The following is a 16,990-nucleotide window of genomic DNA, read 5'->3' on the forward strand; positions in this document are numbered from 1 at the left end:
GTGTTACATCTTTAATGTTCATCGTGAAAATGATGTGACAATTATACTTTCCAAGTAGCTAAAAAACAAAGGCCCTGCTCAACTGTTCAGTTTATGTCTAGCCTTCTCTAAGCAAAAGTCACCCAAGATTACAATGCAAGTTAAGGTATAACCCTGTGCAGAGAGCAAGCACAAGGCCTTTGTGCCAGGAAAGTCCTGGTTAAGCCCACAGTGCAAAACAAGTTGGGCAGAGGCCTCACGCTTGCCCTCGGCACTAGGGTAAATTTCACCTGAAGAGAAGAAAGCATCCAGCATAGCAGCTAAAATATTATATTTATATCTGAAATAATATTAATAAAACTCTAAATTAAATTCCAAGTGCCTGATTCATTAGCTGAACAATTTACCTCGGACGGATTTAACTTGGGTCTGAGTAATTCCATCAAAATCTATCTCCATTAGGGATCGCAGGAAATTTGGGTCAGACATCATTCCTTTGGCCATCTTCCAGTTTAATTCTTTGTATCCTCTCATTATGAGGATACATTCACAAACAGTCTGCACCTGTTTAGGGGGCTTAGCAAAGGACCTAGAAAATAAACATGGGGAAAAGGGGGAAACAAAGTGCATGATGCTATAAATACATAACTCTTATTGGAAGAGTTTTTTTCCAACCACTGGTGTTTAGTGCAAGGGGCGATATAATATAGCAATTCCCCAAGATACCTCCTCATCCAAGTGAGAAATACAATCCAATCCAAACAAGGAATTTTTATAAACAGAGGGCTAAAAACTAAATATTACATTCATACAACAACTTCCTCAAGGTTTCTAAAGGAGTTCAACGATCAGAGAAATAAAACCCTTAACCATGTTTTTACTGGAGCTTAAAGCTGCATCAGCCTGCAGTAACAGTGACAGAACACTGGCAGCAGCTGTGCTGAGCTGGTTTTGGAAATAATCCTCAGGACTCCTGGCTAAACTAGTGTAATCTACTAGGGGAACAAAGGAGATTTTAGGATGGAAGGTGAGAAGAAACTCATCAAAGTCTGATACTCTGATCTTTCCTTTGAATTACAGTAGCAATTGTATCCCATCATACAATATTTTCTTCTGGATACTCATCTATTTCCTGTTTAAAGGTCTTTATCATACTAGGTGTATTAAATGTAAGTGTGCTTTCTTATTCAACATTATTTAACAACTGTGAGGGATGACAGGCCTTGAACCCGGACCCACAGGCACATCAGGCCATAACCACCACCCAGCAGATCACCTAAACAAGCAGAGAAAGCGAACCAGTGAGTGCTAGCATGCAGAGGGTCCCACCCCAGAAGTTCCCAATTGGGAGAAACATCCAGCATCCTTTATTGGCTGAGGCGCTCTATATAAACCAGCTCTATATAAACACAACACAAGAAGTTGTCTGAGCAACCCCTGGCTGGCTGCTACTATGGGACCTCTCCTGCCTGCCTGCCTCCTGAGCCTTGCATTCCTGCCTGCTCCAAGCGTGGTGAAAAGCAATGGTGTGTAACTACAGCCAGATGCTCCATTGGTGTAAATTGGCATAGCTCCACTGAGTGGTAGAGGAAGATCAAGTTGCCCATTGCAAGGGGAACAGGGAGGAAGAGTGTCTAGAGACCTAGTGAGAGGAGGACGATTAATAAGTGTGGTGGGGGCTGGAAGAGTCTGAAGGGAGAAGGAATGGCAGAATTTTGAGGGGAACTGAAGTTTGGGTATAGCTTTAAAGCTACCTTTACAGGAGCTATTATTAAAACACAAAAAGAAGAAGGTATATAAAAGAGAAATACACATTCATACCATTAAACATCTTTGAAACAAGTGCTGTGTATCCCACATCTAGTGCAGAATAAAATCACCACCCCAGAGTGAAAGGGCAAGGATAGCTACTGCTTGAATGACCCCCACATAGACTTCAGCAGTACTCAGGGTGACAGAAATGTATTACAGAATAATTAGAAAGACATCAAATATTGGATTGCTTTCCTGGAAGGAAGGACAGGCCTGCAGTTGACACACAGGACTTGGAGATCCCCAAGCTCTGCATCAGACTCCCGATGAGACCTTGACCTCTCTAGCCTCAATCCCCGCATCTGTCTAACAGGGATGATCATGCATCCTTACCTCGCAGCAGTGTGTGAGGCTGAGGGTGCTAGTGCTTGTCAGGTACTTAGACTACAGCAAAGGCACCATGGAATTGAATTTCTAAAAGTTTATGCTCTTACAAATAGGAATTAATCACCTAATCTCTGTGACATCAGACTTGTCCAGCTTCTGCAGCTCCAGTTTAGCAGCTTCTAAAATAGGCATGGCCTCAGCCAGGGCCGTCTCAGCATCCTTCTTTTCCACAGCAATGACTTTATTCTGTTCTTCTATTTCCACTGCTTTTTCTTCCGCCAATTTTTTCTTCTCCTCAGCTAAAAAGTGCAAAAGGCAGTATATAGTAAATGGCTTACTACGATTTGTATCTAGCTAACAAACCAGTAGAAGTGCACATGGCCTAAAATCAGAAACTTCCACTATCTCTAGATCACTATTAACTCATTTGGTGCTAGGACACTGCTATTCACAGTACTCTTCCCGTCACAGATAAGTTCTGGAATGCTAGGAACAACAGAACACCATCTCCTTTTCTACTCTCTTCTTCCTGTTTGTATCTCCTCTTTCAGAGAGGAAACAGCTCTCAAATCCCCTTCTGATCCCCGGCGCATTCACTCCCATTGCCTTCCCACATGCTGCCATGCCTTTGCCTTACAAAACTCCCCTTGCTGTTAGTGTCTTCTCTCACAATTTGCTCCCCAACAGTTTGGGATGGGATGTGAAGAAGAACAGTGTATCTACTTGAAACTGCAATGGATGTTACTATGGGCAGATTGCAATTGTACAGGTTGGAATTTGGTCAGGAAACAAAGGTCAACAGTCATACTCTTGTGCTAAGTACCATATGACCATTAATGACACCATCGTGGGACCTTAGGTCAGTATTGATAGAACAAGAGTACCACTTACTGAATCATCAACACCTGCGTTCTTTAAGAATCTCCCAGCCTAATACTGACCTGGCCCAACCCAGCTTATCTTGTGGGATATGACAGAAGTTTTAAATACTTGCCTATTGCTGTATTGGTTGCTATCTCTTGTAATAAGGCCTCACAAGCAGCTGATTTTTCAGCTAGTACAATCTTCTGCTCCGCGAGTTTCTCATTTAGTTCATCCAGCTGAACAGCGGCTTCCTTCAGTTTAGCTAATCCTCCTTCCAGACGTTTGCATTGTGCTTAGTGAAAAAGAGGGAGAAATATTAGTGATTAATGAGCTAGCATACAGTGACAGACACCATTATTTAAAATGTGTCCTGTTCTGTATTCAAAGAAATCAGTCCTTTTCTTAAAACTGCAGCAGGCCTCCCTTGCTGTTTCTGCAAGATCACAAGTTGTTATGGAGCTCCCAAGAGGCTCCTTGGTCAGTCCTTTTGTTGAGAGTGTAAAATGGTAACGAGTCCAGCAAGAGAGTTTTCCCCCTTTCAATCCCAGTGCTACAGCATCAGCTCAGGATTCGCAGAACTTGGCTGAACCACGTCCCCTCTCCTCCTGTGGCACATTTTCTGTGCTTCTGCAGAAGACCAGCTCTGACTGTACATCAATCACATTTCAATGCACTAGGCACATTTCAGTATCCATCAGAATACAGCTAACTATGCCAAGAGGAAAAAGCACATGTCACACACGCATCTCTATAAAACCTTGAACTGAGTCTGAGACACCAAGTTCAAATCCATATCCAGACTCTCCCAAAGCTCAGGGATCTTTGGATAGGAGGTTCAGGCTTTTACTATCGGATCCACATAAAGAAAAATTGTCACTCAGGGAATAGCCCATTATTCAGGTAACGTTCATTTGGGTTGTATTTATTTTATTGCTTTTCAACAGACTTGCTAAGTGAAATGAGTCTGTTTAAAACATTTCAATCACATACAGTCTTAAAAAGAGAAAACCTTACCTAAAATGAACTGATTTTTCTCTTCCAGCAATTTTGAGTAAGTATTAATGAAATCAAGATAATTCTTTGGCGTAACATAGTTGCTGCGTCTCAGCTTTTGTAGGAATTTTTTACTGAAATTCCCTACAGATTCGTGCACCATGACAATGTGCTCAATCACAAACTCTGTGTGCTCTGCTGGGATCAGTGGATTTTCCCCTGAAAAGAGGATATGAAAAATAAAACATCTCAAAGCCATTTAAAAGGATGCTAAATTTCATTTATCCCCATTTTACAGATAGGGAAACTAAGGCACAGAGAAATTAAATGACTTGCCCCAGGACAAAGAAAAGTCAGTGGCAGAGTTAAGAATCAGGTTTCAGAGTAGCAGCCGTGTTAGTCTGTATTCGCAAAAAGAAAAGGAGTACTTGTGGCACCTTAGAGACTAACAAATTTATTAGAGCATAAGCTTTCGTGAGCTACAGCTCACTTCATCGGATGCATTTGGTGGAAAAAGCAGAGGAGAGATTTATATACACACACACAGAGAACATGAAACAATGGGTTTATCATACACACTGTAAGGAGAGTGATCACTTAAGATGAGCCATCACCAGCAGCAGGGGGGGGAAGGAGGAAAACCTTTCATGGTGACAAGCAGGTAGGCTAATTCCAGCAGTTAACAAGAATATCAGAGGAACAGTGGGGGGTGGGGTGGGAGGGAGAAATACCATGGGGAAATAGTTTTACTTTGTGTAATGACTCATCCATTCCCAGTCTCTATTCAAGCCTAAGTTAATTGTATCCAGTTTGCAAATTAATTCCAATTCAGCAGTCTCTCGTTGGAGTCTGTTTTTGAAGCTTTTTTGTTGAAGTATAGCCACTCTTAGGTCTGTGATCGAGTGACCAGAGAGATTGAAGTGTTCTCCAACTGGTTTTTGAATGTTATAATTCTTGACGTCTGATTTGTGTCCATTCATTCTTTTACGTAGAGACTGTCCAGTTTGGCCAATGTACATGGCAGAGGGGCATTGCTGGCACATGATGGCATATATCACATTGGTAGATGCACAGGTGAACGAGCCTCTGATGGTGTGGCTGATGTGATTAGGCCCTATGATGGTATCCCTGAATAGATATGTGGACAGAGTTGGCAACGGGCTTTGTTGCAAGGATAGGTTCCTGGGTTAGTGGTTCTGTTGTGTGGTGTGTGGTTGCTGGTGAGTATTTGCTTCAGATTGGGGGGCTGTCTGTAAGCAAGGACTGGTCTGTCTCCCAAGATCTGAGAGAGCGATGGCTCGGCCTTCAGGATAGGTTGTAGATCCTTGATGATGCGTTGGAGGGGTTTTAGTTGGGGGCTGAAGGTGATGGCTAGTGGCGTTCTGTTGTTTTCTTTGTTGGGCCTGTCCTGTAGTAGGTGACTTCTGGGTACTCTTCTGGCTCTGTCAATCTGTTTCTTCACTTCAGCAGGTGGGTACTGTAGTTGTAGGAATGCATGATAGAGATCTTGTAGGTGTTTGTCTCTGTCTGAGGGGTTGGAGCAAATGCGGTTATATCGTAGCGCTTGGCTGTAGACAATGGATCGAGTGGTATGATCTGGATGAAAGCTAGAGGCATGTAGGTAGGAATAGCGGTCAGTAGGTTTCCGATATAGGGTGGTGTTTATGTGACCATCGCTTATTAGCACCGTAGTGTCCAGGAAGTGGATCTCTTGTGTGGACTGGTCCAGGCTGAGGTTGATGGTGGGATGGAAATTGTTGAAATCATGGTGGAATTCCTCAAGAGCTTCTTTTCCATGGGTCCAGATGATGAAGATGTCATCAATGTAGCGCAAGTAGAGTAGGGGCATTAGGGAACGAGAGCTGAGGAAGCGTTGTTCTAAGTCAGCCATAAAAATGTTGGCATACTGTGGGGCCATGCGGGTACCCATCGCAGTGCCGCTGATTTGAAGGTATACATTGTCACCAAATGTGAAATAGTTATGGGTCAGGACAAAGTCACAAAGTTCTGCCACCAGGTTAGCCGTGACAGTATCGGGGATACTGTTCCTGACGGCTTGTAGTCCATCTTTGTGTGGAATGTTGGTGTAGAGGGCTTCTACATCCATAGTGGCTAGGATGGTGTTTTTAGGAAGATCACCAATGGACTGTAGTTTCCTCAGGAAATCGGTGGTGTCTCGAAGATAGCTGGGAGTGCTGGTAACGAAGGGCCTGAGGAGGGAGTCTACATAGCCAGACAATCCTGCTGTCAGGGTGCCAATGCCTGAGATGATGGGGCGTCCAGGATTTCCAGGTTTATGGATCTTGGGTAGCAGATAGAATACCCCAGGTCCTGGCTCCAGGGGTGTGTCTGTGCGGATTTGTTCTTGTGCTTTTTCAGGGAGTTTCTTGAGCAAATGCTGTAGTTTCTTTTGGTAACTCTCAGTGGGATCAGAGGGTAATGGCTTGTAGAAAGTGGTGTTGGAGAGCTGCCTAGTAGCCTCTTGTTCATACTCTGACCTATTCATGATGACGACAGCACCTCCTTTGTCAGCCTTTTTGATTATGATGTCAGAGTTGTTTCTGAGGCTGTGGATGGCACTGTGTTCTGCATGGCTGAGGTTATGGGGTAAGCGATGCTGCTTTTCCACAATTTCAGCTCGTGCACGTCGGCGGAAGCAGTCTATGTAGAAATCCAGGCTGCTGTTTCGACCTTCAGGAGGAGTCCACCTAGAATCCTTCTTTTTGTAGTGTTGGCAGGAAGGTCTCTGTGGGTTAATATGTTGGTCAGAGGTGTGTTGGAAATATTCCTTGAGTCTGAGACGTCGAAAATAGGATTCTAGGTCACCACAGAACTGTATCATGTTCGTGGGGGTGGAGGGGCAAAAGGAGAGGCCCCGAGATAGGACAGATTCTTCCGCTGGGCTAAGAGTATAGTTGGATAGATTAACAATATTGCTGGGTGGGTTACGGGAACCATTGTTGTGGCCCCTTGTGGCATATAGTAGTTTAGATAGCTTAGTGTCCTTTTTCTTTTGTAGAGAATCAAAGTGTGTTTTGTAAATGGCTTGTCTAGTTTTTGTAAAGTCCAGCCACGAGGAAGTTTGTGTGGAAGGTTGGTTCTTTATGAGAGTATCCAGTTTTGAGAGCTCATTCTTAATCTTTCCCTGTTTGCTGTAGAGGATGTTGATCAGGTGGTTCCGCAGTTTCCTTGAGAGTGTGTGGCACAAGCTGTCAGCATAGTCTGTGTGGTATGTAGATTGTAATGGATTTTTTACCTTCAGTTCAACATTCCACACAAAGATGGACTACAAGCCGTCAGGAACAGTATCCCCGATACTGTCACGGCTAACCTGGTGGCAGAACTTTGTGACTTTGTCCTGACCCATAACTATTTCACATTTGGTGACAATGTATACCTTCAAATCAGCGGCACTGCGATGGGTACCCGCATGGCCCCACAGTATGCCAACATTTTTATGGCTGACTTAGAACAACGCTTCCTCAGCTCTCGTTCCCTAATGCCCCTACTCTACTTGCGCTACATTGATGACATCTTCATCATCTGGACCCATGGAAAAGAAGCTCTTGAGGAATTCCACCATGATTTCAACAATTTCCATCCCACCATCAACCTCAGCCTGGACCAGTCCACACAAGAGATCCACTTCCTGGACACTACGGTGCTAATAAGCGATGGTCACATAAACACCACCCTATATCGGAAACCTACTGACCGCTATTCCTACCTACATGCCTCTAGCTTTCATCCAGATCATACCACTCGATCCATTGTCTACAGCCAAGCGCTACGATATAACCGCATTTGCTCCAACCCCTCAGACAGAGACAAACACCTACAAGATCTCTATCATGCATTCCTACAACTACAGTACCCACCTGCTGAAGTGAAGAAACAGATTGACAGAGCCAGAAGAGTACCCAGAAGTCACCTACTACAGGACAGGCCCAACAAAGAAAACAACAGAACGCCACTAGCCATCACCTTCAGCCCCCAACTAAAACCCCTCCAACGCATCATCAAGGATCTACAACCTATCCTGAAGGACGAGCCATCGCTCTCTCAGATCTTGGGAGACAGACCAGTCCTTGCTTACAGACAGCCCCCCAATCTGAAGCAAATACTCACCAGCAACCACACACCACACAACAGAACCACTAACCCAGGAACCTATCCTTGCAACAAAGCCCGTTGCCAACTCTGTCCACATATCTATTCAGGGGATACCATCATAGGGCCTAATCACATCAGCCACACCATCAGAGGCTCGTTCACCTGTGCATCTACCAATGTGATATATGCCATCATGTGCCAGCAATGCCCCTCTGCCATGTACATTGGCCAAACTGGACAGTCTCTACGTAAAGAATGAATGGACACAAATCAGACGTCAAGAATTATAACATTCAAAAACCAGTTGGAGAACACTTCAATCTCTCTGGTCACTCGATCACAGACCTAAGAGTGGCTATACTTCAACAAAAAAGCTTCAAAAACAGACTCCAACGAGAGACTGCTGAATTGGAATTAATTTGCAAACTGGATACAATTAACTTAGGCTTGAATAGAGACTGGGAATGGATGAGTCATTACACAAAGTAAAACTATTTCCCCATGGTATTTCTCCCTCCCACCCCACCCCCCACTGTTCCTCTGATATTCTTGTTAACTGCTGGAATTAGCCTACCTGCTTGTCACCATGAAAGGTTTTCCTCCTTCCCCCCCCTGCTGCTGGTGATGGCTCATCTTAAGTGATCACTCTCCTTACAGTGTGTATGATAAACCCATTGTTTCATGTTCTCTGTGTGTGTGTATATAAATCTCTCCTCTGCTTTTTCCACCAAATGCATCCGATGACGTGAGCTGTAGCTCACGAAAGCTTATGCTCTAATAAATTTGTTAGTCTCTAAGGTGCCACAAGTACTCCTTTTCTTTTAGAGTTAAGAATAGAACCCAGGAGTCCTAACAGCTGGTCTCCTGCTCAGAGCACTAAACCATGCTGCCTCTAGGCTTGGGAGTTCTCTCTTAACTTTACCAATATAAGTAAAAAATGTTCTTTCCCTGCACACCCCCACACCCCCTGAAGAAGGCTGCAAATTTGAGTTTTGTGGGGTCTGGGATATAAGCACTCACTGTCAGATTGAGCTCAGGTATTTGCATTATAGTACAATGTACTATTTTCCAGTCATCAATTCTTTTCTAGCCTAACTCAACTCACCATCTAAACAACAAAGGACAAGAAGTTGTAGATATGAGAGTGTAAGATTAGAGCAGATAGTCCACTGCAGTTCAAGACCAACATAACCAGATCTGCAGAGGTTTAAAAACCAGAGTCTGTGCAAGTTTAAGAATCAAACACTTCCTGTGGACCCCCTATGGGAAGCTGGAATGATTTGAGAGCTGTGTTTAGATACATCAGACCTTCGATGTCTACCTTCTTAGCAGAAAGGAGGGAGTGAAAGTAATACTGTTTCATAACTAAAGCTCCCAAGTCCCTTTCCATTCTCCTTGCAGCCAGCTCCCTGTAATCCCTTGTGCATCTGTTACTTTTTACTGCCTCTGGGTGGGATTTTCAGAAGGGCTTAAGTGCCTCCAGAAAGCAAGTCCGGGATCTGTGCTTCTCAAAATCCCATCCTCAACCTCTAAACCACATTCATTTAGGAACCCCGAAAGGAATCTGTCTAGAAGTGAAAACCTGCTCTTTGGCACTGAACTTTGTGAAGAGGACTGCGAACATCCTGACAATGTTTGTGAGGATGCTTTATTTCACTTACCTGGCCAGAAGATGATCTAACTTCTTGGAAATGTAGAACTGTCAGCTTTGTTGTTTCAATTTGAATTTTAGAAAACTTAAAAATATATTTGGGGAAGAGACATATTAAAAACCTATAGTCTGAGAAGGCAGGATATCACACCTGTCAGGATTTATAGTCTGAGCAACTGTAAGCAGCTAAGGCTCAGCTCAGACACCTGTGCTTTTATGAGTCAACAGTGTGCCCTTGTTGCCAAGAAGGCTAACGGCATTTTGGGCTGTATAAGTAGGAGCATTGCCAGCAGATCGAGGAACGTGATCATTCCCCTCTATTCGGCATTGGTGAGGCCTCATCTGGAGTACTGTGTCCAGTTCTGGGCCCCACACTACAAGAAGGATGTGGAAAAATTGGAAAGAGTCCAGCAGAGGGCAACAAAAATGATTAGGGGGCTGGAGCACATAATTTATGAGGAGAGGCTGAGGGAACTGGGATTATTTAGTCTGCAGAAGAGAAGAATGAGGGGGGATTTGATAGCTGCTTTCAACTACCTGAAAGGGGGTTCCAAAAAGATGGATCTAGACTGTTCTCAGTGGTAGCAGATGACAGAACAAGGAGTAATGGTCTCAAGTTGCAGTGGAGGAGGTTTAGGTTGGATATTAGGAAAAACTTTTTCATTAGGAGGGTGGTAAAGCATTGAAATGGTGGAATCTCCTTCCGTAGAAGTTTTTAAGGTCAGGCTTGACAAAGCCCTGGCTGGGATGATTTAGTTGGGGATTAGTCCTGCTTTGAGCAGGGGGTTGGACTAAATTACCTCCTGAGGTCCCTTCCAACCCTGATATTCTATGATTCTATAATATCTCAGTAACTATTTTTGAATGTTTTTTAGTCATTACACCGTTAGTTTAGACCCAAGAAGCATCCTTAATGTAAGAGCAAATAAAGAGCCTTACAATATCTTAAAGTAAGGAGTGTGTTTCTTGATACCACTGAATACATCATGAATTTGAAGGTAAAAACGCCTGACATTTTACTTACCTAAAAAGCACTTGGCAACTGCGTACAAGGCTTGTGGGGGCCAGGGCAAGAACCAGTCAATACCAGTATTGTTAACAAGACCTTAAAACAAATGAATATTGTCAACAAAACAATCCATCTTCAGTAGTAACCCGATTCTGAAAACATGCTTATGCTTAACTTTACTCATGTATGTGTTTGCTGGATCAAAACCTTAATTAGTACAGTTGTCTGGTACTTTCAGCAAAGGTGCTTACACATAAGCCAATCCCTCTATTTCAATATCAAATAATGAACAAAGTGCCCAGTGTCCAGGCCTACCCCTCTTCTAACTCAGTGCATTGTTCTTTAGTACGGGATGCAATAAAACTTCTCTTATTTTCACAGCCACTCACAAGCCCACTTTTCTCTGTAAATACCAAACCACCGGATGAAAACAATTGGAGAGTTACTCTAACACAGAGACTAACTGCTGCAAAATAGGCAGGCCATTTACTGTACATTCCTGGTTCAAAGAAGTTAATTAACTGATTGTTAACTGTCTGACCCAAATATAAACTGGCCTTGTAAATGTCAAACAATAATCTCCACTTATGTGTGGTAAGTAACTGTGCAAGTTCTTAATAATGATACACACTATGCTGTATGTTTGCCTTGATGCAGTTTTAGCTGCCTGTTTGTCTGATATCTGCGCACACCCACTGGAGAACTTGTACATAAAAGACAACTGCAGACCTGCATCCCACAGGTACACAGGGGCTAAACACTTAAGTGTTAGATTTAATATACAGACCTGGGAAATTTCTGCAACGCGTTCTCAGGGTATCACCAACTGGTGACATCCCAAGTACAATGTGAAGGTTGTTTGCACTCTTATTTACGAAATACTGCCAGACACTTTCTTTAGCAGGTCCCATTCCAGCTTTAATAGCTTCATCTCCAACCTGACTGAGTATGGAGTCTTTTTCATCGTCTGGAAAAAGTGCTGGTACAATTCCTATCATATAAAGACAGAGGAGTCACAGAAAATCGTCAGTATGGCAAAGAGGCAGCAGGGCATAGGGAATGAGCATGGGCCCAGAAGTCAGGAAATTCCTGACTTCTCAAATTGGCTCAGCAAAAGTTACTCTTAATAACTCTGGACAAATCACTTAATTAACCTCTCTATGTTTCAGTGTCCCTATCTAGGAAATGGGGGCAATATTTATGGTGCCTTCATATCTTACAAGGCTGTTCTGAGGAATAATTACTTCATTTTTGTTTAGGTTTCAAACATATAAAACATCATAGCTCAAAAGATTGTCTCTTTCACCAACAGAAATTGGGTCGAGCTTACACAGAGCTCTCTGTGTACCCTGAAAGCTTGTCTCTTTCACCAGCAGAAGTTGGTTCAATAAAAGATATTACCTCCCACACCTTGTCTCTCTGAATCCTGGGACCAACAGGGCTACAACAACACTGCAAACAACCTATAGGTGCTAAGTAATTTATCAGTGCTTATAATAATGTAAAATAAAATATATTTAAAAATTATTTTGATCACATGCATATGAAAAATTAAAATGCATGCTTCATCAGATTTGTACATAAAACGTAACTAGTGAATATAATAATCAATCCACATTTTAATTATTACAAACAAATGGCTATTCTACGTATTTAACAACTGATACAGACAGACATCAGGACAGAGTTGGACAGACAAATAGATAGACACAGAGATACACACACACACAAGGGAGACAAGGAAAGAGAACACAACGAAGAGAGTAAGTGTGATCTGTGTAACAGAGATTCTGAAACTGTGGGCTGTGGAGCACTGGCGGGTCACAAAGCACTTGGTGGTGGTCTGTGGAGAGAGGATGGTCACATGGTGTTTTCTCCTTTTCATTTCAGCTGCTAAATGCATTAAAATATGCTAAAAATATATCTTAAGATGTACTTTTCTATGCAAGCTCTTGCTGTAGTTTCCATGGGGATTCATAGATATTAAGGTCAGAAGGGACCATTATGATCATCTAGTCTGACCTCCTGCACAATGCAGGCCACAGAGTCTCACCCACCCACTCCTGCGATAAACCTCTCACCTATGTCTGAGCTATTGAAGTCCTCAAATCATGGTTTAAAGACTTCAAGGAGAAGAGAATCCTCCAGAAAGTGACCCGTGCCCCATGCTACAAAGGAAGGCAAAAAACGTCCAGGGCCTCTTCCAATCTGCCCTGGAGGAAAATTCCTTCCTAACCCCAAATATGGCGATTGGATGTTATTCAATTGCCAATGAGAGAGAACGTGTCCCTCTGGATCATGAATGGGATCAAAGATTTACATGAGACAATCTCGATTAAGATATAGTCCACATTAGGGAACAGTTTGAGAATTCTGGGTCAAGCACCATGGCCAGGGCAAAATAACCATTCTAGCCCACTAACCCTACCCAGACATATGCATATGGCCATGTGGGGATGCAGAAAAGCTATAACCAAAGCCAAGGTTATTTCAGGTAATATTTAAAGAAACAGTGTTTTTGCCCTCAGACTGAAACATGAACTCCAGCATCAGAGGACACAGTATGAATAGGAAACATTAATATTTAAAAGCTACATTTGTCTGGTGGCTCGAGCAAAGGTGCATTTTTGATTGTGCATTGCAAGTATTTATGGATTAACGATCAATGTTCCTGCATCACCTGAAGTTAACATATTGTTGATGAGTTCCAGAAAACCTTCTTCTGCCACATGGGCATCTGTAAACAGGAAAATCATCGACCTGTTCTCAATACCAAGCTTTACATACAATGTTTTTAAGTCTTCCCGGAAATTATTTTCTCCATATCCTCGACTCAGAACAATTTCAAACACCTAATAATGTAACATAAAAATACACTTGAAAGATACAGAACATTGTAGAGATGGGCCAACAACATGATTTTGAATCTGGAACTCAACTTCCCCAGGGTTCTGGTTTGGTCCCATAACTAGTAAACATATAATATGAAAGTAAAATGGTGACAAAATATTTACTGCTCTGTATTCTCTTTAAACTATTCCATCCCCACAATCCTCCAGGCTCAGAACCTCAAAATCATTTTGGACTTCTCCCTCTCCTTTGTTTCCCCACCATCTTATTTAGATGTTTGTACATCACTGGGCACAATGAGGCCTCACTGGTGCCTCCGAGAACTACTGCACTACAGATAAACAACAACAGTAGTAGTTAAAGGCTACTGATTTTTCACTTAGATCTCCAAAACCCACCCTGTATTCTCTGTTCCCGCCCACAAACACCCAGGTTCAAGACCTCATAATCTTCCATGCCAAATGACTGTAACCTCCTATCTGCAAAATGCTCACCTCACCCATTTCAATCTCTCCAGAGAGCAGCCATTACCCTGATTTTGACTTCACTCATTTTCCATCATCTGCATCAGGCTTAATTTCTGTGACGTCCCCTTCAAGGCTATACTCAATTTAGGGACCACCCACCATTTATCTGTCCTCACCACCTTTTAGTGAAAATGTACAATCCCACAAACCTCATATCCAGCTGTATATGCAGCCAGTCTCGCAAGGGACTGTTTTCCTGAGCCTCCCACTCCTACAAGCAGGGAATGGCCACGATCCATCCGTATGACGCGATGCACGCGGGTTAAATGCTCCAAGGCATCATCAAAAAGCACCAGATTCATTTTTGTATTAACTTCATTGTACTCTTCAAGAATCTCCTTTAAAGCCAATTTGTTGGACAGTTAACAACAGAAATGGGAAATGCTGAAAAGGTTAATAAACGTAATGTAATAACAATTTATTTAGAAGCGTTATTACACAAAAGGACATTGAGAAAAAATAGATTATCAGAAAGAATTTAGCATTTAGGATTTCTTCAGCTCATGGAATAGATAGATGTTCACTGATTTCTATTATTTCATACACAAACCTACTGCCAATGGAAGCTATATGTGCATAACAAGGGGCGAATAGACTCCTTAATGGTTCCAAACAAGTTTACTTCACACAAAGAACAAACAAAAGCCTGAACGGGCATATTATGAAAAATGGGCACTAGTAATTTACTTTGGAAATGTTTCAATCTCATGGATAAATCTGTTTAAAATCTAATCCAAAACTGAGTTAAACTGAGTTACCGACACCTGTCCTTGAACCCCCCTACCCATTTTTCTTGCTTTACAATCAGTATTTTCCTGTTTGTAAAATGTTTTTCTCTCCACTTTTGCTGTGTGAAAGACTCACACAAACAGCAGGGGAAACTACAACTCAATGAGGAAAGAGTGAAAATGACTATATGCAAAGCACTGTCATATGCACAAAGTAAACAAACTGATAAAATAAGGGGAAAATGCTTTTCTCTCTCTAATCCTTTTCAGTTTGAGTGCTCTCAGCTGTTATTAGTCACAAAAGGGGGAAAAATTCAGACTGAAATATGACTTTTCTGTTGACAGCGTCCCTTATAAAAAAACTCACACTCATGTTTATAAAACCTGAATTACATGCTGCGAGCCCAGAATGTCTACAACTTAGGTTTTAATTAAATGTCAGAAGCATAAAGATTAAATGAAGTGAATGCTATTTTTTTGTAGCTTTTAGTCTGGAAAATTGTCGAAGTCTGAATGTACCGCAGGTGGCATGAAATCCTAGAAATGTAGACCTGTGAGGAACTTGGAGAGGTCAGCTAGTCCATCCATCTATGTTAATAGCCACACCTACCTGAAGGGCAAACTGTTGTCAACTATGGGTATGTCTACACTGTAAATACAAACCCAAGCTGGCCTGTGCCAGCTGACTGGGGCTCACAGGGCTTGGGCTAAGGGGCGGTTTAACTGTGGTGTAGATGTTTGGACTTGTGCTGGAGCCCCAGCTCTGGGACCTCCCACCTCGCAGGGTTCTAGAGCCCAGGCTCCAAACCTGAGCCTGAATGCCTATATTGCAATTAAACAGCCCCGCAAGCCCAAGCCCCGCTAATACAAATCAGTTGGCACAGGCCAGTGTGGATTTTTATAGATATATCCTATTAGTTTATACAGACAAACTCATACACAGATGCTGGTTAAAGCACTATACCTGAAAGAGAGCTTTTGCTGCATCATAGTCCTGGATGTCTTCATAAACACGAGGTTCCCCTTCATTCAGTGCCATTCTGAAGTCTCCAAAAAGAATAGGGTCTCTCATGACCTGCTCTAAATCATCTTTGTAACACTCTTGAATCAAGCCTTGTATATGCCCTTGTACCTTGAAGTATATAAGAGCAAATAGGTAAAATGATGCAAGGAGTTCTGAATTCAGGAACACTAGAAGGGCCTGATCCTGCAAACGCTTACTCATGAGCTATTTGGTTGATTTCAATGAGGCTACTGGCACAAATACAACATCTGCAGGATCGGACTCTACTAGCATTGTGTGTTTATCCTCTAAAACCCTGCAATATATGCAAGCAGCCCAGGCACTACTAATGCCAGTGAGCTGCACAGGTTTAACGGAGAGCAGAATATGCCCATTATAAAAAACACTACCATTATTCTAGTAAAATCACATACCACCCTTCACTCTTATAGTTAGTTCTGATGTCATGCCACCAGTGTCGCCCAGACTTCATTCACTCTTGTAATACATAATGTAGACACATATTGTATACAGCACACACATATGCACATAAATATAAATGCATTTATACACTCATACATACATTATATAGTATTGGATACAAACATATCAAAGTGTAAGGAGATTTAACACATCAAAATGTTTTTTCTTATTCAAATATTTTATGGTACTACACAAGAAATTGTGAGCTCTCCATCCTGCAGCCCTTGCAGAGACAAAATTTCCATTTGGCCAGTGTATAGCTCCTAACTTCATAGTTTTTAATACTGATTTCCATCAGTTTATCTCAGGTCCTGATGCTAACCCTTAATCGGGGAAAACTCACATGATTGGGACTGATAAGCTTCAGGATTCAATACTGTAGAGCTATATTGAGATGATGGTAACAATGCCAATGCAGCATAGAGTCACAGAGTTTAAGGCTAGAAGGTCACCTAGGATGACTTCTTGTAGATGCCTGAGTAGTTCACGGAGTCAGCAGAAGCCTAACACACATGCAGCACCTCATTCAGCTTTCCAGTGCTATATTTTATATATCTGATGCCTGTAGTGCCCAGAAATTTGTGATATCACAGTAAAATCACAGCTTAAATGACCTTTTGTTCGTTTGTGGGTTTGTTCACTTATTCTGTT

The 16,990-nt window shown here is 42.3% G+C and overlaps 1 protein-coding gene across 1 annotated transcript in view; it reads right to left on the bottom strand.

Annotated features, from left to right (window-relative positions):
• Nucleotides 1–16,990, bottom strand: part of DNAH10 (dynein axonemal heavy chain 10) — a 101,816-nt gene that overhangs the window by 22,639 nt on the left and 62,187 nt on the right. Inside the window, exons 50-58 of the mRNA XM_038373263.2 lie at nucleotides 15,818–15,985; nucleotides 14,275–14,463; nucleotides 13,429–13,600; nucleotides 11,536–11,739; nucleotides 10,764–10,844; nucleotides 3,997–4,194; nucleotides 3,113–3,274; nucleotides 2,243–2,417; nucleotides 387–568 (exon numbers count right to left, since the gene is read on the bottom strand). Of these exons, the coding sequence (XP_038229191.1) occupies nucleotides 387–568; nucleotides 2,243–2,417; nucleotides 3,113–3,274; nucleotides 3,997–4,194; nucleotides 10,764–10,844; nucleotides 11,536–11,739; nucleotides 13,429–13,600; nucleotides 14,275–14,463; nucleotides 15,818–15,985 (1,531 nt within the window). The remainder of the gene's footprint in view (nucleotides 1–386; nucleotides 569–2,242; nucleotides 2,418–3,112; nucleotides 3,275–3,996; nucleotides 4,195–10,763; nucleotides 10,845–11,535; nucleotides 11,740–13,428; nucleotides 13,601–14,274; nucleotides 14,464–15,817; nucleotides 15,986–16,990) is intronic.

Source organism: Dermochelys coriacea, chromosome 15 (assembly GCF_009764565.3).
Source record: "Dermochelys coriacea isolate rDerCor1 chromosome 15, rDerCor1.pri.v4, whole genome shotgun sequence".
Lineage (NCBI taxonomy): Eukaryota > Metazoa > Chordata > Testudines > Dermochelyidae > Dermochelys > Dermochelys coriacea.